The following is a 22701-nucleotide window of genomic DNA, read 5'->3' as shown; positions in this document are numbered from 1 at the left end:
TAAAAGGTTTCTTTTTAAGAACCTGATTGATTTTTCCTTGTTTTAAGATCCAAGGGGATTGGATCTAGACTCACCAGGGATTGGTGGGGGAAAGGAGGGGGGATGGTTAAATTCTCCTTGTTTTAAGATCCAAGGGGATTGGATCTGGACTCACCAGGGATTGGTTTGGGCCGGGGGATGGAAGGGGATGGTAAATTTCTCCTTGTTTTAAGATCCAAGGGGTTTGGATCTGTGTTCACCAGCAAACTGGTGAAGTCCCTCAAGGCAATCCAGGGAGGGGACGAAGTTTTGGGGGAACAGAGAGTGCCCCAGACACTGCAGTTCTGGGTGGTGGCAGCATATCAGAGCTAAGCTAGTAATTAGGCTTAGAAGTGTCCATGCAGGTCCCCACATCTGTACCCTAAAGTTCAGAGTGGGGAAAGAAACCTTGACAGGCTCACATGAGGGGACATGGAGAGGGGCTATAATCCACCTGGAAAGACAAGTGCCCCCCCATCCCAGCTCCCAAGAGACAGTAGCATCTCAGATACCTACCAAAGGGTCATGGCCATGCCTCACCCACATCCTGATACACACGTGGGAGGAGAGACTGAGGCTGACAGGTGCCTCCCATGCCAATCCCTCCCACTCACCCTGGCACCCACCCGCATGTCTCCCCAATCCCAGTATCCCATCCCTTCCCTAATCTCCACCTCCCCCCCGAGCTGAGCCACCCTTCCCCCAACACCGCTCCACTCCTCTGTCACCCAGCTCTCCGCCCCCAAATGCTCCCATTCCTTGTGCAGCCCCCAAGACTCTCCCCCAGCAAGTTTTCACAGGTATAAGAGCTGGAGCACCCTCTGAATTTTCTGCTGCACTCAGATTACATCCGTCCCTGAAAAATAAAAAGAAGTCCTTTGCCAGAGGCAGATTGTAGCAGAAATCAGACACTTTCTATCAACTCTCTTGGCTTGTGAGGCTACGCATGCCTAGTGTGTAATCATTTTGGCATGTGAGCCTTAAGTAGGGTGACCATATTTCGCTATGCTGAATACAGGACAGCTGGTAAAATTACTCATATTCAAGTGAATTCAATGGCAATCAGGCAGAACTATGAAATACAAATGTTCAAATTAACATCAAGTTAACTGAGCCCCTATTAAAAGGAAAGACTGTGCAGTTGGATTCTTTTTTATTTACCTTCTGATCTTTAAGGCTTTAGAGTTCACACAGGGAGAGGTGACACAAACACCCCTTATCCCTCCCATGACACAGAGAGGAGTGACATATACACACACGCCCGTATACCTCTTTCACATGGGGGGGGGGGGGGGGGGTTGACCAACTGATCCGACCCTCCCTGCCTGGTGCTCTCTGCCCACCATGCCTGGCTGGGCCTCCAGGATGGACCTGCCTCTCCTGATACTTGGTGCTGCATCTTCCCGAGGCAGCACGTGTGTGTGTGTGTGTGTGTGTGTGTGTGTTGGGGGGGGCACTCAGGGTCACATCCCCCCACCCTGATTTCTGCCAGAGTTCACACCAGAATGTGGCCAGCAGCAGCCTTTCAACACTGTGCGGGAGGAATGAGGATGAAAGCTGCTTCCAGCCACAGAAGAGGGGCAGGAAAGGGATGATCTGGTCCATGTCTTGGCAGAGCTCAGCTCTCCCCTGCCCCCATGGCTGGAAGCAGCTTGTCCCTGCCTGCCTGCACAGTGTGGAAAGGCAGCTAACAGCTCCAGGCTGCTGCTGGTCATCTACATAACCAGTGATGAGCTCCCAAAATCTTAAGAACTGGTTCCCTACCGGGTCCTCGTCGGCACTTCGGCAGCAGCGCTGACGGGGTCTTCACTTGCTCCAAGTTTTTGGCAGCGGGTCCCACCCAGAGCGAGTGAAGGACCCACTGCTGAAGTGCCGCTGAAGACCCGGTAGGGAACCGTGTGGTGAGCAGAAGCCCCACGTGCTTGTCTTCCACCCCCATCCGACTCCAACCCACGTCTTGCCCCCAACTGCCTCCCCGCACAACCCATCAACCCCCCCTACTCCTTGTCCCCTGACCACCCCCTCCCAAGACCCTCCACCCTAACTGCCCCCAGGACCCTACCCCATACTCAACTTGCCCTGCTCCCTGACTGCCCCGATCCCATCCATCACCACCCCGACAGAGCCCCGGCAATCCCATGCTTACTCAACCCCCCTGCATTCCCTGTATGGGGGAAGGCGGAGACAGGGCTGGGGGGAGCCTCAGAGGTTCTTGTGGGTGCCCCTGTGGGGCCTGGGGCAAATTGCCCCACTTGCTCCGCCTCTAGGCAGCCTTGCCAACCCCTCCTCCCAGCCCCAGCCCGGCCCCCTTACCATGCCGCTCAAAGTGGCAGGAGCTGCATTGGTGCTGGTGGCTCAGCATGCTGCAGCTCTGCGAGAGGGAGGGGAAGCAGGGGAGGGGCTGGGGGAGCCTCCCCAGCTGGGAGCTCAGGTGGGCCAGACAGGACTGTCCCACAGGCTGACCAGAGTTTGTCCAGCTGCCCACCCCTTAGCAACTGGTTCTACACCGGTTTCTAAATTTAATAACCAGTTCTTGCAAACCGGCTCCAGCTCACCACTGGACATAACCCAACTGCCTCCTGTCCCCTTGCTACAGCGGGGGCAGGAAGGGGTTAAGCCCTAAGGATGCACTGGGCACCAGGGCCCAGGGAACCTGACTGCAGGGGCTTCCGCGAACCAGGCCAGAGGGGTGGCTCAGCCGGGGAGCATGTCTAGAGAACAGAGGGGCAGGACCTGGGGTGGGTGGAAAGCGAAGATGGCGCAAAGCCCCTGCCTGAGGGGCTGCTGTGGAGTCTGCAGGTTCAGGGCACGACCAAGCTGGAAATTGCTTCCCCGCCCCGGACACTCCAGAGCTTAGCTGAGGGGCAGAGAGGCTTCCCCGTGCCAGAGCTGTGCAGGGCTTTGGCACACACAGGCATTGGCTCCTCTTGGCCAGAGCCCCACACTCACCAGCCACCACAGCTCACAGCGTGCAGCCAGTGCTAGCCGGAAATGGGATGAGAGGTAGGGCCCTGCAGTCTGAAAGCCAGCACACAGCAGAGGCTGTGCTGATGGACCAGCAGGGGGAGCGGCTGGCTCTACACACTGCAGCTTTGCTCAGCTACCAGCCTTGCACACCCCCTCCCCCTGCCCCAACGCTGGTGGGTGGGTGGCTGGTAAGCAGGGATCCAGCCAGCAGCAGGACTTACCAGTACTGATGGGGGCAGGGGAGACAGAAAATATGGGACAATTTGCCCGTTTTTAAGAAAAAGTCAGGACACCTGCAGGAGGGCTTAAATATGAGACTATCCCTTTAAAAACAGGACATCTGGTCACCCTAGTCTTAGAAGTTTTAGGCATGCACCTAAATTGAGAGAGAGGTGCTTGGGCTAAGACTGATCTGAATTTTAGTCCCCAGAAGGCTTGTGGGTGCCATTCCCCCTTTAGGGATAACACTTGAGTGACTGTCCCTGGAGCAGTGATCACAGACTTGTTTCTAGTCCTATCTGCACAGAAAGAAGTTAGAAGAATCCATAAACCCTGATGACAGGTTTCAGAGTAGCAGCCGTGTTAGTCTGTATCCACAAAAAGAACAAGAGTACTTGTGGCACCCTAGAGACTAACAAATTTATTTGAGCATAAGCTTTCATGAGCTACAGCCCACTTCATGGGATGCATGCAGTAATTACCACTACAAACAGTTATTTTTCTCTCCTGCTGATAATAGCTCTCCTTAACTGATCACTCTCGTTAGTGTGTGTGTGGTAACACCCATTGTTTCATGTTCTCTGTGTGTATATATATATATCTGCCTACTGTATTTTCCACTGCATGCATCTGAAGAAGTGGGCTGTAGCCCACGAAAGCTTATGTTCAAATAAATTTGTTAGTCTCTAAGGTGCCACAAGTACTCCTGTTCTTTTTGCATAAACTTTAAGAAACACTTTTACAGGGGGCTGCACCCTCATGAGGCATGCCAAATATCAAGACAGTGGAATTAACTGTACAGATTTTATAGCACTTAGACTAATCAAGCATTAAACAAAGCTGGTCTAAAATTGTTGCTTCTGCACATGACACTAAAACTGTTCTCAAACTGGCCACCAGAGTGTACCTTTCAATGGAGATTAGGAGAACCCCCCTTCCTCCAGACTGAGCAAGATTACAATCCATGTGTTGGTAATAGACTAATCTTAATGAATGCAGAGGCCTCTCCTTCATTAGTCCTGTCTGGAGCACCACTTTAGCTTTTAAAGTTTGAAGGAAGCAGCTGATTCAGGAAGGTTACATTAGTCTGTCAGAGAGCAGTCAGTCTACAACAACTGAGTATAATCAGACACCTGTAGCAGCAGGGCTCATCTTTTCTTAACTAATGGCAAATCCAGATGTTCCTCCTAATTTTTTAATCACTGGAAGTTTTGAATAGGCTTTTCTTTTGCTTACTGTACTTAACTCAGGTAGGCAGTATGGCTGCACAGATGAATGCAGAAGTTGGCCAATGAGGCTGAGGCAATCTGAGATGCTGAGAAGTGTGTGGGGGGAGAGGTGGGAAGGAAGAGACAGAAAGCAACTAATAGAAGAGAGTAAATGTTTATTTAAAAGTAGAAAATTTAGCCCCATACTTGATGTGTAATAGCAAGTTGTGTATAAACCAAGCCTGCAATGCAGGCAGCCTTGCCAAGCTGTAACTCAGTAATGGTGGTAACTCATAGGTCTGCAGTTAAAACACATACTATCTTGTTGCTGTTTAGCCAAAGTAAATGGATTCCTCCCACCCCCATTTTCCTTAACATAAAAAGGGATTGCTAAAAATGTAAGCATTTGAAAATGCTGGCAGAATTACCATGTTTGGCCTGCTATAGAACCCATCAGCAACAGAGAGGAGGCAGAGCACAATTGGGACTGGTAAAATACATAGAACTCCCTGTTCTACCTGAGAAATCCAAAGCCACCTGGCTTGTTAGAGGGCAAATGCTATTGCCATTCAGAGACCAACGTGAAGCATATCGGGACTAAAATCTACAAAGGCACTGTCACCAGGACAGGTTATTGCCTGGTAGACCTGGATGACCTGACTACCACAGGCACCAGGGAGGGGAGGAGACAGAACACAGCAGTTCTTCAGACACAGATTCTATAAATGCTGCACATTCTGGGTTCCACAAGTGCAATCAAAGACTTTTTTCCCTTTCAAGAACCCAAAGTACAAGTCTCTAAAGGGAGACAAGCCCAGCTTATGCCCACTACAGTACCTTCATTTCCAATGGTCTGTCATTCTCTCCCATACTCTGCTCTCAGGCTCTGTCTAGACTTCCTCTGCTACTTGTCACTCTCCACACTCCAAGCTTTCCCTAAGCCAGGCTCAGAAAAACAGCAGCAGCAGCAAACACTCCCTTCCACATGTGAGACCTCTCCACCCAGCCCTCTACCATTCCCAACAGACTCTGGGGGGATTGTAGTTTATTAGAGCCAGCTAGACTACCTACAGCTGCCTTGTTTAATTTGTCACAGGGAGTTATGCATTACATGCCTAACTGTGTCAGGTGTCCTGCTGCCCTGTGGAATTCACAGCCTTGAATTAGGTGCCTAAAAATGGGATTCACAAAAGCCAGCAACAACTCCAACAGGAGAGGCTGAAAGAACCTCATCCCAGAATATCCAATAGGCTGGGAGTTAAAGGCATGCACCTGGGACACACACTTTCAAGTCCCTGCTCCAAATCCAGCAGCATGGGGATTTGAAAACAGGTGTCCCACATCCCGGGTGAGTGTCCCAGCTACTGAGTTATTGGTTATTGTGGTACACGTGCCAGCCAGCCAGCCTGCCCCAAAAATTCCTCATCTGGTCACCCTTGTTCTCTTTTGTGCTGGTGAGGCATGTTCTGAGAATGCCTATTGGATCAGGCCCTTCAGGCAAGACTGGCAGGGAAACACCCAGTTTGAGAATCCAACCAGGTCTTAGGCATCCCACTACAGTACAGTAAATCCCAATGACACCAAGAAGCTTGGTGTCATTGGGATTTAGGCAGTTTTGTGTATGCCCACTGGCGGAAACTGAGGCAACTAAAGGATTTTACTAGCAGACATTTAGGTGCCTAGAGGGTTAGGCAGCAACTGAACAGAGGCTTTAAGAACCTCAGGGGCACAAAGTGGTGGTTCAGCGCCTAAATACCTTTGTGGATTTTATCCTTGATGGTTTTAGCCCAGCTCTCTGGGGACACTAGTTCACATCACAAATTACCGTGGACTGCATGGGCATGGTGGGGGTGTTACCGTCACATCCGTGTAGAGAAGAATATTAATAGTGAAGTGTGGGGAAACTTGTACTTCAGCACCTCAAGTTGTTCTCCCTTCACGGATAGGAAATTTCCCTCTGCAGTGCTGTCAAGCTGGCAACCTTTATAAAGAATAAAGGCACTTGCAAGAAACTGAATGAGTACTTCTCTTCCTGTGGCTGTTGCTAAATTGTAATGAGCCTTTGCTGCTGATTGCGCTTGTCTGATCAAAATCTGCTCTAATACTATCTAATACCAAATTTCTGTGTGTGTGTGAGATTTCCCGAACGGGGAGACCACTACAGATGTGACTCCTGTAATGGGCACTTGAAGGAAAGCAAAAAACATGCTGAGTGAGATATTTCTGCAGTGAAGACCAGTGTTTATTAGATTGGTGTTTGAGACAATTGTAGCTGCAGAGTGAACAGCCAATCTTCTTCAGTCTTCTTTGCTGAGCCTTCCCAGAGATGGTGGACTAGATCCTCAGCTGTTGTAAACTGGCATAGCTCCACTGAAGTCAGTAGAGCCATGCCAATTTATACCCTCTGAGGATCTGTCATCCTGATTACAATCATTTTTCCCTCATAGGCCTAACACTGTGAGGTGCTGAGTGCTTACAGCCCTAGGGCTGGTAACTTAAAGTACCTTTTTTTGGTGGGGTGGGGAAATCTGGCAAAGAATATAAAAGGAGGTGAATAAAATACACAAGATCAAGAAAGGTTTTTTAAAATGATTTTTTTTTAAAGAAACTGCATACATCAGAGACAAACAATAATTTAAATACCATGCAGTTTCAGTATGTACAAAATCTAGGACATAGAGATCCAGTTTACTTTTTCTTTTAGTTATTTACACTGTTTTCATACAGTCATAATCTGTTAAATTACAATACTGGAAGAGCACATGATTGACAGTCACCACATTCACTCCTATACAAAGACAAACTATGTACATACACCTGGATATCAGCTGGAAAATGCAACTGGTTCTGGAGTATGTGAGACGCATGGAAAAGCAGTTAATGTACCCTTCACATACTTTGTTTTTATAGAAGTGATACTAAATCACTGGGTAAGCAGTGGGAAAGATAATTTATAACCATTTCTGTTGGCCAAGTTTTCATCCTTTTCTTCCATGGATATTTGTACAAAGTGGGTTTATTTGCAGGAACATTGGGGGATGGATGTTCTGCATGTCATAACCCTATTTGCATGTGAACCTGGGTATCTGTGTGTGAATGTAAGTATTTGCTGGTCATTTTTGGAAGTGCTCTCCTTCTGTTTATAAAGTTTCAGCTGTCCAGTCGGCATGCAGAAGTAGTAACATGTTATTCAGGTGACCAATCACACCTGATGAAGAGAGAATAGTCAATGACAAAGTGAAGTGTTTGCATGTAACCCTGAGGTTGAAACCTCTCAAGGGTTCATTGAACAACTACAAATAAATAAATTAGTAAAAATAGAAGCCTATTATTATTATTCACTATTTTTCCTGGTAGCGCGTCCTAGGGACCAGTTGCACAAAGATGGTACAGGCCCTGCCCCAAAGAGTTTATATATACCCTGAAACCTACTCCGATCTGAAATGGATAATGCACAGTACATTGTTCACTATGAATAGTTCACTCAGCTCTATTTTACACTATTTCTGGTCTGGAGGTGGAGGAATAGACGTCACCATCATGTCTCAGTAGTTTGTGCCACTTTCTCAAACTAAGCAAAACATTTAGTTAAAAGTTTTATGATTTTTACCACAACTCCTTGTTTTTCCCCTTCAATTTTCCACTAATATTTCCATAAGTTCTAGAGAGATGTTGCATTACACCTTGTAAGTATTAACATTGATTCATTCGATTATTACCAATATATTTTCTTTTTCATCATTGGCATTTTTTCCTCCACATAGTTTTTAGCAATCAATGATGAGTAGATGAAAATTTTGCTCTCACCAACCTATTTTTGTTTCTTTAAGCCAGTTAAAGTGAAGTGTGTGCTATTATTATTATAAACCCTTCCAATACCTATGAAACTCATTGCTGATAACTGAACGTTCAGTAGAAAAATTATCCGCTTTGTTATTAGATCAGCTTGGCCCATTTTTTTTTTTTTTTTAAGAAAAGCTCACTCCTTTTTTCAAATGGAATCCCAAGTACAGTAACTCAGTGGACATGGCTTTAGCAGAGTATTGATGGGAAAAGCATTTGCACTTCTGCAGAAAATAGATTATTTTTTTTAAATAGTCTGCCCTCATTTTTCTCTTAAACTTCCATGAATGTCAATCGGAGTGATGGAAGTAAGCTGAGGGCACAATGCAGTGTTCAGTCATCAACAAGTCACCTTTCAGGAAGATGCCTTGTCAGTGCATAACTCCTGCTAAACACCCAAACGTCCTCAGGTTTGGGGGAGAAGAAATGTCAGTTGTGTAGCAAGGACCGATGCTGCTACGCTGGGCATTTCACCTGGATTCCCCTGCAATGTGCTATAGCTGCAGCTCACGAGAAATATGGCAGTTCCACTGTTTCAGATCAAAGCGGAACTGCAATGTCTTCTGCTAGAATGTCAGGCAAATGGAATAATACCTCAAGTGCCTTCCACATCTTGTCTCAGTGCTGAGCAAATCCTGAAAAACACTTCCTGAGAGTTCAGTGGGATCTGGCTTTATTCCTTATCTCCAGCCACAGGGTAGCCTGCAATATTATGACCATACCCAGAGCGAGGTCTCTACTGTAAACTAGAAAACCAGCTGCCTGACCTGCAGGTGTACCGAGGGTTGCAGCATGGCCCTGACACAAAAGGGACGGGTTGTATTGCTACAGTGGCATTTCCTGTGTGCGCTCCTCCACCAGCAGCCTAGTGTTGCCTGAGAGGTCTGCAGTGATAGCAACAGCTTGATGCCTATCCCCTTATCTCAGCCTCTCATTCCTCCCGTTTAACAAGAAACCCAAATCCACCCGTTCCTTAGTGCCTCCCACCAACACACAAGTTCTGAATACTCCGATTTCTGTCACTACTGCTTCCTCAGGCCTCCCATCTGACTCAACCTCAGACAACCAGGCAGAGAAGCCAGGACATGTGGGCAGCCGTGGGAGGTCACATTCTGAATCCCGGGGCTTGCAGCTGTTTCAAGCAGCCATGTCACCGGGCCATTTCATAATGCAATGTGCACATACAAATGCCAAGACCTTTGTTTTCGTCTTTCAAGCCATGTGTGAGAGTGAATTTAATAATATACACACCTGTGGTTTCAGGGAAAAAACCCTGCAGCAATATGTGCTAGGCGGATACCTGCTCCGCTGTTCCTGCACTGTGCTGATAACGCTGAACATCAGGTTCTCACTGCTGGTGAACTCTTGTCTGAGGAACTGCATTGTACTTCCCCACTAACTTTAGTCTGCAATATCCTGCAGTCAAGTCAGTTAGAACTGGTCACTGGCAGATCATATTTATACAGATGGCAGGGCTTCCTCTGTCTAAGATAAATCTTCTTCTCCCAGAGCGTACTGGGATTATTATTTTCTTTTGACAAGTCCAGGTAAGTATATCCTGTGTGTGTGATGAGGATGCAGGATTCACCTTTATTTTTAGGCTCTTGTGAAACCACTAAACAGTGCCAGGTAATAACTTCAAAGACCTATTACCTCAAATAGAAATGAGGCAAAAGGGCAACAGTCAGTACTTTGGCTCCTGTGGGAATGGCTGAGGTGCTCTTTGCCCTCCACCCTGTAACGGATGTTCACTATTCCCCAAACGCTCACTCATAGGTCACATTGGTGACCTCAGATGAGACTGAAACGCTTCCACTCTTCTCAGATACGGCCCAATCCTGGCAGGTGCTGATCAGCCTCAGTTCCTTAATGAAATCAATAGGCATTATTCTGATGTCATTTACATGGGCTTTATACTAATGTAACTTCACTGAGTTAGATGGGGTTGCTGCTGATTTATACCAGGGCCAGTGGGATGAGAAACAGGTCCAAGAGGAGCTGAGTGTGCTCTGCACATAACTGGACACATAATACACCTGTTAAAGCAACCTCAATCTGATGCTAGTTTGAAATCACTGGAGGGGGTGGGTATTGTATTACCAGGGCACTCCAGGGAAGAATGGGAGGAAGGGTGAGTGGTTGTGCGTGCACGTGAACTCCTGCAAAAGATACCGTTGTCATAGAAAACCTTGGCCTCCCTGCACAAACTTTCAAAAGGAAATCAGCACTTGATATTATTCCACAGTCATGATCCAGAGCATTGCAATTTACAGTAATATTGCTTCAGCGTTTTGGCCCATTTATATAGAGTGCAGCAGTATATTTTCTCATAAGGGATGGAATCACAGACATTTGTTTTCAGCTTGTTAGGTTTATATTGTGTCAGGACTGGGTGCTGCAAGGGGCTGAACCCTCTGGTCCTGATCCAGCAAAGCACTTCAGCATGTGCTTGACTTTAATTAAGCATCTGAATTATCTCACTGGTCTCAAAGTGACAACTCCCATGTTTAATTAAAGTTAAGCAAATGCTTAAGTGCTTTGCTGGGTCAGGGCTAGAGCGATCACCCCCTTGCAGTACTGAGCTGTAAGTGGCCATTTTAACAGTTAAAAGCATGCCAGTATAAAAAAAGCCTCTGGGTTTTTGTCTATTGCCTTGGTTCTAAATACTGCAGACAATTCTGAGCCATCCATAACAATACAATAGTGTATTTTTGTTACACCAGAACCAAGAAAAGATTATTCTCAATATGATTGAAGTGCAGGCCTTTACATGCCAAATCTCATACATACAGAATAATACATATCCCATGGATACCTTATTGGAATCCAGACCTTGGACCTGATTCACTGCTGCCTTACAACCTGTGTGAACTGGAGGGAAAACCCAGCTATTTTGATTTGATTGTGCTCTACACGCCTTTACAATTACTAGGCACAGGTGCAAATGACTACACAAGGTCAATGCAGTGCCTTTTGCTTGTTATTTACCAATATTATTGTTACTTATTGTTTGTGGAGTCATAATTAGGTTTGGAAAACAAAAAGTTGATTGAGCGAAGTCACCGTTCAGTAAGGAATGCTGTTCTTGTGAACCAAAATGGTGATGATCAACCAGTCACAAACTCCTCCAGGGAAAGTGAATTTCTTTGTACTCGGAAAGTGGGCAGGTCCTGAGAGCAGTTCTCTTCCCTCATTGTCCTTCTAAGGTGCTCCTAAACTGAATGAAGTGTTTGGACTAAAAGTGCTTTAATGTGGTTGCAGGCCTCTTGGAGGCTTCACCCAGCACAGTCATTCCCAGAACACCACCAAGCGCCTCAGCTTTCTTTGGAGTCAGGCGACAGATGCTTGCAAGGATGGAGGGTGACTGAAGACAGAATGGATGCACTACCAGCTGGGCTTGCACAAATATGGTGAATCCACATGCCAGGAAGTCATAAACATAGATGCCAACTCTTGGTATGATTCCCACCAGGGGTATTTTCTATTATCGAAGCTTGTGCCAGCAGGTCTGATGATGTAGCAGTACCCATCACATGTAAGTACAATTTCCATTTTTGCTTCCCCCCCATATTTTCATTTTTCTCTTTAATTTAATTATTTTAAAAAGGCAGTTCAGAAGATTTACATTGTACGTAACAGGAAGTGAATAATACCAGCACTTACGGTTCTTTTTAGTTAGGTTTTAAAGATGGCATAGTAGTCAAGTAGAATTGAACTGCTACGGTCTATGAAACCTAAAAGAGAAAGGATGAATGAAAAATTCAATACTTTGCAACAAGCTTGTTCTCACATATGTATTACATGTCATCAAAGAGGTGGCATTATTTAATGGTTTAGGGCAATGGCATTGGACACCAGGATTCCTGGGCTCTGTTTTCAGCTCAGCTACTGACTCACTATGTGACCTTGGAAAAGTCATTTAAACTTCCCTGTTCCTCAATTTATTTATCTGAAAAAATGAGTTTAGCAACATTAACATTTACCAAACTCACCGAGTTGTTATAAGGTTTTCAGGGCCTGATCCAAAGCCCACTGAAGTCAATGAGCGTTTTTGGATCAGAACTTTAGGGCCTGTTTACACACCAATTATTCCAGAATAGCTATTCCAGAATAACTCCTCATTGTGGACATTCTTATTCCAGAATAAGTGCATTGACACGTAGTTATTTCAAAATAGCTATTCCCTTTAAATTCATGGCCTACCTTACTCCAGAATAATCTTCATTGCAGGCAAGCCCTCAGATCTTCAAATAATAGACTTAACATAAATTCAAAGTATTATTAAGGCTATATTTTAGTCACAGGTATTTTTTTTGTAAAAGTCTGGACAGGTTATGGGTAGTAAACAAAAATTCACAGCCCATGACCTGTCCATGACTTGAACTATATACCCCTGACTAAATCCTGGGAGTGGGAAGGGGCCACGGGTGCTGGGGTCGGGTAGCCTGGGACCCCTACTGGTGCTCAGCGGTGGGGGGAGTTGACAGGGCTGGCAGGCTCCCTGTCTGGCTTCGTGCCTCCCCAGAAGAGGCGACATCCTTCTCCCTCAACTCCTAGACGGAGGCACGGCCAGGTACTCTGCGCACTGCCTCTGCCCCGAGTGATGGCTCCGCAGCTCCCATTGACTGGGAATCATGGCCAATGGAAGCTGTGGGCAGTGTCTGCAGGCAGAGGCAGCATGTAGAGCTGCCTGGCCACACCTCTGCCTAGGAACTGAGGGATGTCGCTGCTTCCATGGAGCGCCCCCACAAGGTAAGTGCCGCCCAGAGCCTTCACCCCCTCCTGTACCCCAACCCCCAGCCCTGAGCCCCCTCGAACACCCAAACTCCTGCTGCTGCTGCGGGGGGCATGGTGGCCTGAGACTGCCCCAGCAGTGGCTGGTGCGGCTGGCCAAGAGGCTGCCTGAGCAATTCGGGCAGCCCCTGAGCTAGCTGCAATGGCCACTGCAGAAGTCCTGTAGGTCCCAGAAAGTCACGAAATCCATGAGTTCCATGACAGACTCACAGCCTTAATTATTTATTCATTAATGTTTAAGTTTAAAGAGACATTTGAAGTTAAATGTGCAGCTTCTCTGCAGGGACTGCTTTGCAGTGTATCCAGAGTTGGGCGACCAGACTTCCCAATAAAATCGGGACTGTCCTGATTTTTGGGCGTTTGTCCTGCATCCCGATTGATGTTTGGTCGGGATGCAGTTTATTCCGATTTTTCACACTCCTGGGTTTTTTTGTCCCCCGCCGGCGGGACTCTGGGACTCCATCCCCCGTCCCGCCTCCTCTGCTGGCAGGACTCTGGGACTCCACGCTTTTTTTTTTTTTTTTTGCTCTGCTGGCAGGACTCTGCTTTCTCTCTCTCTCTCTCTGTTGGTGGGACACCCCCACCCATATGTCCCGATATTGTCTTCATCCCATCTGGTCACCCTAATTCAGAGGCTTTTGTTTCCAGTTCTATATGTTTGTTTTTTTAAGTGTTGGTCTTTAACTCTATCTTCAGCTAAAGTACCCATCCCTCTAGAAGAGCAACACTCAAATCCTTTACCCAGCATATGTGTCATTATCCTAATGACAAAAATAGATCATTACCCTGCTAATGATTTTATAATGGTGACTTATCTGAGTTTAAAAGAATTACTCTTTCATGTAAGTGTGTTTCATTTATGTGGATATTTTTTGGTTAGACAAACAGCTTCAACAACCCTGTTGAACTTTAGATGAACCTTTCTCCAGCTTCAAGTATGCTGGGCTTAGCTTTTAGTGAGCCCAGGGCCAGATTTCAATGAATTAGAACCACCTTATGGATTCAAATGGAAATCAGACAAAATTAAAGAGATTTCAGATGAATGGTGTCCTCAAGATTTGGAAATAAAGCAAAATTCTGGATGCAAACCCACATGAACCAAACTGAAAGAAGGCTCACGCAGATCCCCCTGCAAACTAAAATTGCTAAGTTTCACAGATATGTCTGCACTCCAGTGTGCTGCTGGTGTGCCATTGTAGTTCTGTAGCGTAAACACTTACTACAGCGATGGAAGGGGGTTTTCCACCGCTGTAGTAAATCCACCCCCTTAAGAAGCAGTGGCTGGATAGTAGAATCCTTCTGATCTAGCTGTGTCTACACTGTGGGTTGGAAATTTTTCACAAATCTGAACAATGTACCTAGGTGAACCTAAGTTTTAGGTGTAGATGAAGCCACATGCTTCTAGACTTAATGCCTGATCTTGTGAGTTGCTGAGCACTCAATGGAAGCTGAGAGCGCTTAGCACCAGTTAGAACTGTAATCAGTTACAGGTATCTCACATCTGGAGGCTGAATTTAGCAAGACAAACTCAACTCTAGCGTAAATCCATTGAGACGTCAAAAGATTAGGTCAGAGATGATTATGGACTGTTGTGTGCAAGTACTAAACTGGAACTGGCCTAAGATTTCATGCTTCAAAGGCAGCTGCTTGTCTCTTGCAAATGACTGCCCTGCACCTTTAAAAGGCGCAGCTCAGCACCTGAAGCCTTCCTTTTTACACAGACTAAGGCTGAAGCAGGACACACCCTTCCTCCCTTTTAGATGGTAAAATACCAGGTTTGGTCAACACCTGCTGTGGGCATTGTGCTAGCTACCCCTTTTTTAGGGGGGCTGGGAAGGAATATTTCCCTTACTACCATATTGGCTTGGGTGCAGTTGGGTTTTTTCACCTTCCCCACAGTGTGTTTCAGGAAGGGGTCTATTCATGGTGTGATGTCACAACTCATTATTTAAGTGTAGGGCGGATGTCCAGTGCAGGTACTCCATAGGAAAGGTATACAGTGACAGGATAAATAGCTTGGAAAAGAACTTCAGAAGAGGTGTTCATTAAAGGAACGAACAGGGAGAGGTTGGGGACTCCTATGATTGGTATGGCAGGGAGACAACCTCCCATTATAGCCCACCTTAACCCTCCTACGAGGGGGTGTGTGTGGATGGTAAGGTCCCAGAAATGGATTTGCTGGAGGGACCTGGAGGGAAAAAGCGAGGGAGCTGGTAAAAGCCCCCCAGTTAATTACAGAATAAACATGGGGTTAGCTGCACTATACACTGTTATCTACCAGGTAATCTCAGACATTTAATAATAAAGTTGCGGCCTGATTAAACCCATGTCAAATGTCTCCTCTTCAGGCATAGCCAGACAACACACACGTACATTCTTATTTGTTACCATTTGACTCCTTTTTCCAAATGAATGTGTGCATAAACTATGCAACAATTTTAATACAATTATAATGTATGGAAATAAAGATCCACATGATGCAAAATTAATTCAGCCTTATGCTTTTCCAGGGCATTCCTGAAGTACTAACTGAACGAGATTTGCATGAGACCTCTCTTTCTTGAAATGAATTCCAACAATGGTTATTTGAAAAAAAAATCTATGAAAAATAAATGTAAGTGAATCTAGTGTAGGACTTTACTAACCACAGAGAGCCTGATTTTCAGAGGTGCTGAGCACCTGCAGCTCTCATTGACTTCAGCTGGATTTCCAGGGACTTAACACTTCTGAAAATTACAGAAGAGAAGCAGCAGGGACAATGGTAAGGCAAGCTTCCCAATCCACCAATGTGCCTCAACCCTGAATTGTTATGGATGAGCGTGTTAGTTCAGGCTCCTGGCTCATTCAGTTCAGGGCTTTTCTGCCCACACTGCCTATAAGGATATGAACGGGTGCCAGTTATAACACTGAGTTTGATATTTCCTCCTAAATTGCCTATGGAAAGAACTGAAACACAGTAATAGAATAACCTGAGCATTCTATATGATTTATGTTCACATTGCAGTGGATTAGCATCCTACAATGTATGAGCTCTACAACAGGAAATGCTGTTATAACCTTTCTGCTTTCCTTTTCCTTCCAGACACAAACACCATTTATTTTAGATACCAGAACAAGTGAAATGCAAAATGACCAGCCTGCTAAACAAGGAAAATAAAAAAAGAGATTAAATATTGTTACAGAAATGACACAACTGCATACAAGCCTGCAATCTTGATGGGTGTATGTCTTGAGCGGTGGGTTGATTGTGAATGCTGTTTGTGTGTGGCTATGTATTTGGTGTGTGCATGTTTGGGAAAGAGGATGACTATATTTTGGAAATTAGCACTATTAATTGTTACTCTTAAAACAAACAAACAGAAAAGTCTTATCCAACCTTGTTAGATGCTTGCTTAATTCATGAACCTCCATTTCAGTGCTTTTAAATTCATTGAGCTCTTTTCGAATGGCTGCCTGCAAATGACAAAGAAACCAGTAAATATGCAAATAAAAGAGATCAAAATAAGCTCACTTTTTATTCAAAATGGTATATTTGCTTAACAAGCAGGAAAGAGGCCATAAACGATGTTCTCACAGGTACAGGAGAAAGCATATACAAGGCTTTTAAAAATATTTCTTAAAAAAAGAGAGAGAAACTCAATCTAAAAAATCACATGAAAATAAGAGCAGAAGAATATTTCAGTGAGCAGTATCTATTAGAAGGGGAGCTTATTTGTAAACAGTGCTGACATAGGTCCTAATTCTGATCCCTCAAATAAATACTCCCAAATGGGTGCACATATGTGCTGCAAAAGCAAAATGAACAAAAAGCCATATGGAACAGATGAATGGTTTCCAAACTTGGACTATGCCTGTCAGTACCAGAGCTGAATATCTTTCACACAGAATGCCCTGCTGCTTATCCCTATTAAGTCAACCTCTGGACAGCAAGACTATTCCAGTCAAACAGAACTGCTGCAGCAGGGCATATAAGAAAGAAGTAAGAAATGCCAGCACCTTGAATTGCAACACCCACAGCAGACTGGAAGCCAGTGCAAGGCAAAAAGCATGACTGCCAAATACTCATATTGGCCTGTTGCTTAACAGGCAGATGGCCGCATTCTGCACTAGCAGAAAATTCAGAGTGATCTGGAAGGGTAGTCCTATGTAGAGCACATAGCAGTTTCCAGTGTAGGAGTGCCAAAGGCATGGGCAACTGTGGCACAAGGAAACATTTTCAAAAGTTCCTAGATGATCATATTGGTCCCTTCTGACCTATGAGTCTATGAGTCTAAGTCCCGCTGACTTTCAATGAGGCTCGATGATCCTGGAGCCCAACAGATCATACAGTTTGGATTGCTTCATTACTTATTTAAAACAATATTCTTTCTGCCAAAAGAACTCCCAGCAGGAGATGGCATTAAGCAACAGAAATAGCACCAAATCCTAAAATAGCTAGAGTAACTGGATAGTATTTCACCCAAATCACTAAAGTCTCAATCCTGCAACTTCCGGGGGTCAGGGCTGGGCCCAGAGTGAAGGATGTCTAGCCTCCAAGCAGCCTCACTGTTGATGGTCTAGCCCAAGATAGAAAAATCTTTAACTTTGACTTTTTTCCCACTGCAGGTCTTATCAGTTTATGCTTCTACCTTACTGCCAGATTATGAAACCTTTTACTCATGTGAGTAGTTCCACCAGTAGGTGCTACTCGTGGGAGGAGGGGCTATGTCTAAGGAAATCTGCACTGGTATAATCTCCTAATACAGATAAATTACATCAGTGCAAAAGGGGATGTGCGCCAGTGTGATTTATCTAGGAGCAAATTGCCTTCATCTAGACCAGAGCGGACGCTAGGCATAAGCAGACTAAGGCTTTGTCTACACTGGCACTTTTGTCGTTAAAACTTTTGTCGCTCAGGGCTGTGAAAAAAACTACCCCCTTAAACGACAAAAGTTTTAAGGATGAAAGGCACCGGTGTGGACAGTGCTTTGTCGGCAGCAGCCGTGCTTCCGACAATGAAGCTATCACCCCTCACTGGAGGTGGGTTTATTTTGTCGCCGGAGCGGCTACACAGCATACATTACATGGTGTGGCTGCAGAGGCACAGCCGTGCTGCAGTAAGGTGCGCAGTGTAGACATAGCCTAACAATTGCTTAGGGCCCTGAGCAGCTTAAGCGGTCCCCCAAAATTTTCCTGCTGAGGGTCCCCAATGGCCTAGCACTGCCTCTGATCTAGACAAGCTCTAAGCGCGACTCTTTGCATGGGCTGCAGAACTGGGCCTTTGTGCTCTTTCCACACAGCATTGTTGTTGTATTTACTTTGGAAATGACTATCAGGCTGTGCTTTATCTATCACTGAAAAGACTGACTGTTTATGCAGCCGCTCAAGGGTCTGCCCTCAGCAGACCGATTTGCTGCCTAAGGGTATGTCTACGCTACCCGCCGGATTGGTGGGTAGCAATCGATCTATCGGGGATTGATTTATCGCATGTAGTGTAGAGCAATAAATCAATCCCCGATTGCTCTCCCGTCAACTGCTGAACTCCAGCTCGGAGAGAGGCAGAAGCAAAGTCGATTGGGGGGGGGGGGCGCTGTGGACGCAAAGTAAGTCATTTTAATTCGATCTAAGATACATCAACTTCAGCTACGCTATTCTCATAGCTGAAGTTGCGTATCTTAGATTGATCTCCCCCACCCTCCAGTGTAGACCAGGCCTAAGTGACTGTGAAGGGCCACATAGGCAGCTGACTCCCACAAAGTCTGAGATCTATTACCCCATGCGCTCCTGATCTATTGGTGAGATTTTAACACGTCCTTTTTATTCCTCAAACCATTACAGTTGGTAAAGATGAAGTCAGACTGAACACAATTCCGCACATCCAGAACATGGAGAGCAAGATTAATTTGACAAACAGAAAATCCATTAGAAAAATATATTTTTGCAATAAATCTTCGCCCTGGCCCATGAAGTGATTGAACAGTAGCTGTGGAGGGGAATAATCTTCAATAGGGGAGTTTTGGTTTTTGACAGAGATGGTTTCCATTTGCTTTTCTATTTTTTGTTTAAATGGTGCAAATGATGATACAGAAAAGCAGGCATTGCAGATGCCAGCAATCAGGATATTTTCCATAGGACCTGACCTCAAGAGGGAAAAACAGATTTGTGCACCTTTTTTTGCTCCCTTATACATGCAGAAGGAACGTCAAGCCTTGTTCCCTCTGTTTTGCTGGAGGTCTTGATCAGCAACCGCCAGAGCTCAGTAATACAGACTGGCCTTCAACATACACCATAAATAAGGATCCAAGCTCCATCCCCACCCCATATTTACTTTCTTTTTAATACTGGTACGTAGCACTTTTATACGACATTTCAGTCAGAGATCTACAAACATTTTACAAAGCTGGACAGGCATTATTATCCCCATTTTATAGATGAGAAAAAATCAAGTAGGGATTGGTTAAGTTACTTGACTAAGGGCTTGTCCACAATGGAAAGTTATATTAGTATAAGCTAAGATGTGAACGGAAACTGATATAGTTACCGTATCTCAACATAATGCCAAGGATGGAGAGTCTTATTCTGGAATAAGGCTTTTTTTGGTTTGGTTTTTATTGCTTTGGAAGGGATTAAAGCTAAACTGAAGAAAGCCACTCATACTAGAATAAGAATGCCCCCATGGGTAGCTATGCTGATATAACTATACTGGTATAACTGCTAACACATGCCTGTGTAGACAAACCTTAATTGCAGTTAGTCAGCTGCAGGACCAGGAATAGAAATCAGGGCTCCCAGTCTTATTTCCTGTCCACTGGACTACACAGTCTGGTGATAAACATGCTGGGCTGACACAATTCCATATTAAAAAAAGAAATTTAGATCCTGATTTTCATTTACACTATGGACCCTTTAAATCACAGTGGTAATGTAAAGGGGCCAAAGAGTGGGTGTAACATTTCTCAGGCCCATAGTCTTGTCTGTCTTGAGAACTGCAATAAAAAGTTTAAATCTCTCTGTCTCATTTTGTGGACGCTACCACCTTGTCTCTGCTTGAGACAGACATTGCACTCTACGTAGTAGGACAAAGAAACAAGTGGAAACAGCTTGAAGTATGAATACAGTCCACCTTCCTTCTGCAACCTCAGTGTTATTTATATAATGTCAGGGCATTAAGCCCTGTGCTGCTAGTTCCCACCACAGACTCAATGTGGTGGTACAATATAGTGTGCCAGACTCCACTAACACTCAAAAAAAAGGTGTACTTGATACAGAGAACTGCTTTTCTCAATATATATGGCATATAAGACAATAATTAGGCGGTTAAAAAACCTTTGGGGAGCAGAAAAGAACATAACATAAGAACAGACATACTGGGTCAGACCAATGGTCCATCTAGCCCCGTATCCTGTCTTATGGCAGTGGCCAATGCCAGATGCTTCAAAGGGAACAAACAGAACAGGGCAATCATCAAGTAATCCAAAATCATGTTCTTTCCCTCATGTCTTAAGATAAAGATAGTGGGTAAAATTTGCAAAAGCAACTGAGACCCAGTGGCTTTCTATTGGACAGGTGCTTTTGACAATTTTATCCATTGACATTTTTCACCCAAGGATTGATTGATTATGTGACTACAGTTTTAGTGAGTGCCAGTGCGGTACTGGTTCATTAATTCTGTCTCCAGGTATCATGTGCAACCTGGCTTGTAGGAGCTCCCCACCCACAAACTGGTAGAATTATTCAGTGCAACCAACCAACACACACGCAAATACAAGGGCAGTCAGCAAGGTCTCTTCCTCAGAGGGCTTGATTCCCCTCTAATGCTGATTTTATGCCAGTGTAACTCCATTGATTTCACTAGAATTAGTCCTGGTTTGCTGGGATTGGCAAATGAGGCTCAACATTTACAACATGAAAACAAAATACATTAACATAAGCAGAAAAGGAAAAGAAAATTCATCTGCTTGGGGTTCAACACAGCCTTGCAACTCTGGATAATCAGTACCCTCCCAAAAGCATTTCACCCTCTATCTTCCAGCCAGCCGCTCTTAGGCCTTGTCTACATACAAAAGTCGTCTTATTTTAACTCTACGGGTATAGATAAAGCAGTACAATCCCTCTAGTGTTGATGCAGTTATATGCCAGTATAAAAGAGGTTACACTAGTATAGGTTATTCTTGTATAAAGGGGAAAAAGTTATACTGATATAAAGCACCTTTATATAGGTATATCTGCATCCAAGCTAGGGAATGTTCTGGCATAACTATCTTCATTACAATCACAATCCTAACCAGCATAGTTATGCAGGTACAAAATCTGTGGGTAGACCAGCCATTATAGCCTTTCCCCGGGCACCTTTGGAAGGAGTCTGAATTGAGGTAAGGCCCATGTTCGCAGTGTCGTGTCACACCAGCATTACTGAACCTTGTGATCAATACACAGCTGCTACCGGATCATAAGCTCATTGGGCTTACTTTGTCGGCGGCTGAGAGTCGCGTCCAGGGTTTGTCCGCCTTTCTGTCATAGTCCTGAGCATCTGCCACTTCCACGTAGTCACTGAAGCGGATGAGGATCTTTTTCTCACGCAGCTCTTCCACTGTGGGCCTTTGGCTCAGCTGCAGGTACAGGGGGAGAAAGGGGACCGAAACTTAATTTCTCCCCGCCCGTCAGTGCTATTCTTTGAGTTATTTTACAGGCAGAATGATCATAATGACAGTAGGTCCCAAAGGTAACATGGCCAACTTCATTGGTTTTAATTACCTTCTGCATATTCAGTGGCTGGAAGACAAGCCAGTGTTTTGCCTTCTGAATACCAGATATGAGGGTGCAAAAAGGCCCTAGAGTTGGAGTAGCTGGCTGCAGGAAGATCCCTCAGTGGCACAGAGCCGGAATAGCAACTTATATGCCATCCCCCCTATGGCTGGAGTAGGGGCAGTAGGTTGGGGAGGGACTGTGGCTGGAACCAGAGGCACAGGCAGAGCCAGATCAAGAGAACACAACCGTGACTAGCCACCCTCACGTACCTCCTAGGGAGGACTAGACGTCTCGATATTATCGGCATAGTTGCAATATTAGACGTTTTGTTGAATGTAGGCAACTATATTCACCCCCACCCCTCAAAAAAGTATCCCGATTTTTGACATTTGTTATTTGGTCACCCTAGCACGTCCTCACCCCCCACGGCCACTCCTGGGTTGTGATGTGTGCTCTTTTGCTGCACTGGAGGCTGCAGACTGAGAAAGTGAGCCTATCCTTTTCTGAATTATGAGCTAAACGTGACAATGCACCATTACTTACCGTGGTAATACCTCATGGAAAGGAAGGCAGGATGGCTTTTGCTCATTTAGCTTTTCACTTTATGCTTTAGTTTGATTTAATGTCATAGTATATTGGATTTTTAACAGATTATATTGAGTACAAGAAAAAATTTCAGGCACATATTGCATCATGTCAAGAAACCATCTTCATTGTTCCAAAGCAATTTTTCAGAGTTTTGCAGAAATGTAGGCCAACCATGCTTAAAAACACAAATCAGAAATAATATGCCCATAGTCCACATATACCGTAGTCAGCTATGTGCATGTATCGAAGGGCAGAATTTGGCTGTAAGAGATTTATTCTCTTTGAATGCACAGAATTCCCATTACTGTCAATTGGAATTATATGTACTTTTCTAAAG

The 22701-nt window shown here is 45.0% G+C and overlaps 1 protein-coding gene across 11 annotated transcripts in view; it reads right to left on the bottom strand.

Moving 5' to 3' along the window:
• PHACTR1 (phosphatase and actin regulator 1) overlaps positions 1 to 22701 on the bottom strand; it is a 479385-nt gene that overhangs the window by 18854 nt on the left and 437830 nt on the right. For 9 of the 11 annotated variants that reach the window (XM_032793286.2, XM_032793288.2, XM_032793292.2 and 6 more), the window contains 3 exons: positions 21497 to 21637; positions 16426 to 16502; positions 11037 to 11989 (listed from right to left, as the gene is read on the bottom strand). In XM_032793286.2, the coding sequence (XP_032649177.1) occupies positions 11974 to 11989; positions 16426 to 16502; positions 21497 to 21637 (234 nt within the window). In that variant the 3' untranslated portion in view covers positions 11037 to 11973. Of the gene's footprint in view, positions 1 to 7026; positions 7621 to 11036; positions 11990 to 16425; positions 16503 to 21496; positions 21638 to 22701 lie in introns of those variants that run through there. The other 2 variants (XR_004375469.2, XR_004375470.2) reach the window with 2 other exon arrangements.

Source organism: Chelonoidis abingdonii, chromosome 2, assembly GCF_003597395.2.
Source record: "Chelonoidis abingdonii isolate Lonesome George chromosome 2, CheloAbing_2.0, whole genome shotgun sequence".
Classification (NCBI taxonomy): domain Eukaryota; kingdom Metazoa; phylum Chordata; order Testudines; family Testudinidae; genus Chelonoidis; species Chelonoidis abingdonii.
The sequence above is the reverse complement of the archived record's forward strand: the minus strand, read 5'-3'. Positions and strand labels throughout refer to the sequence as shown.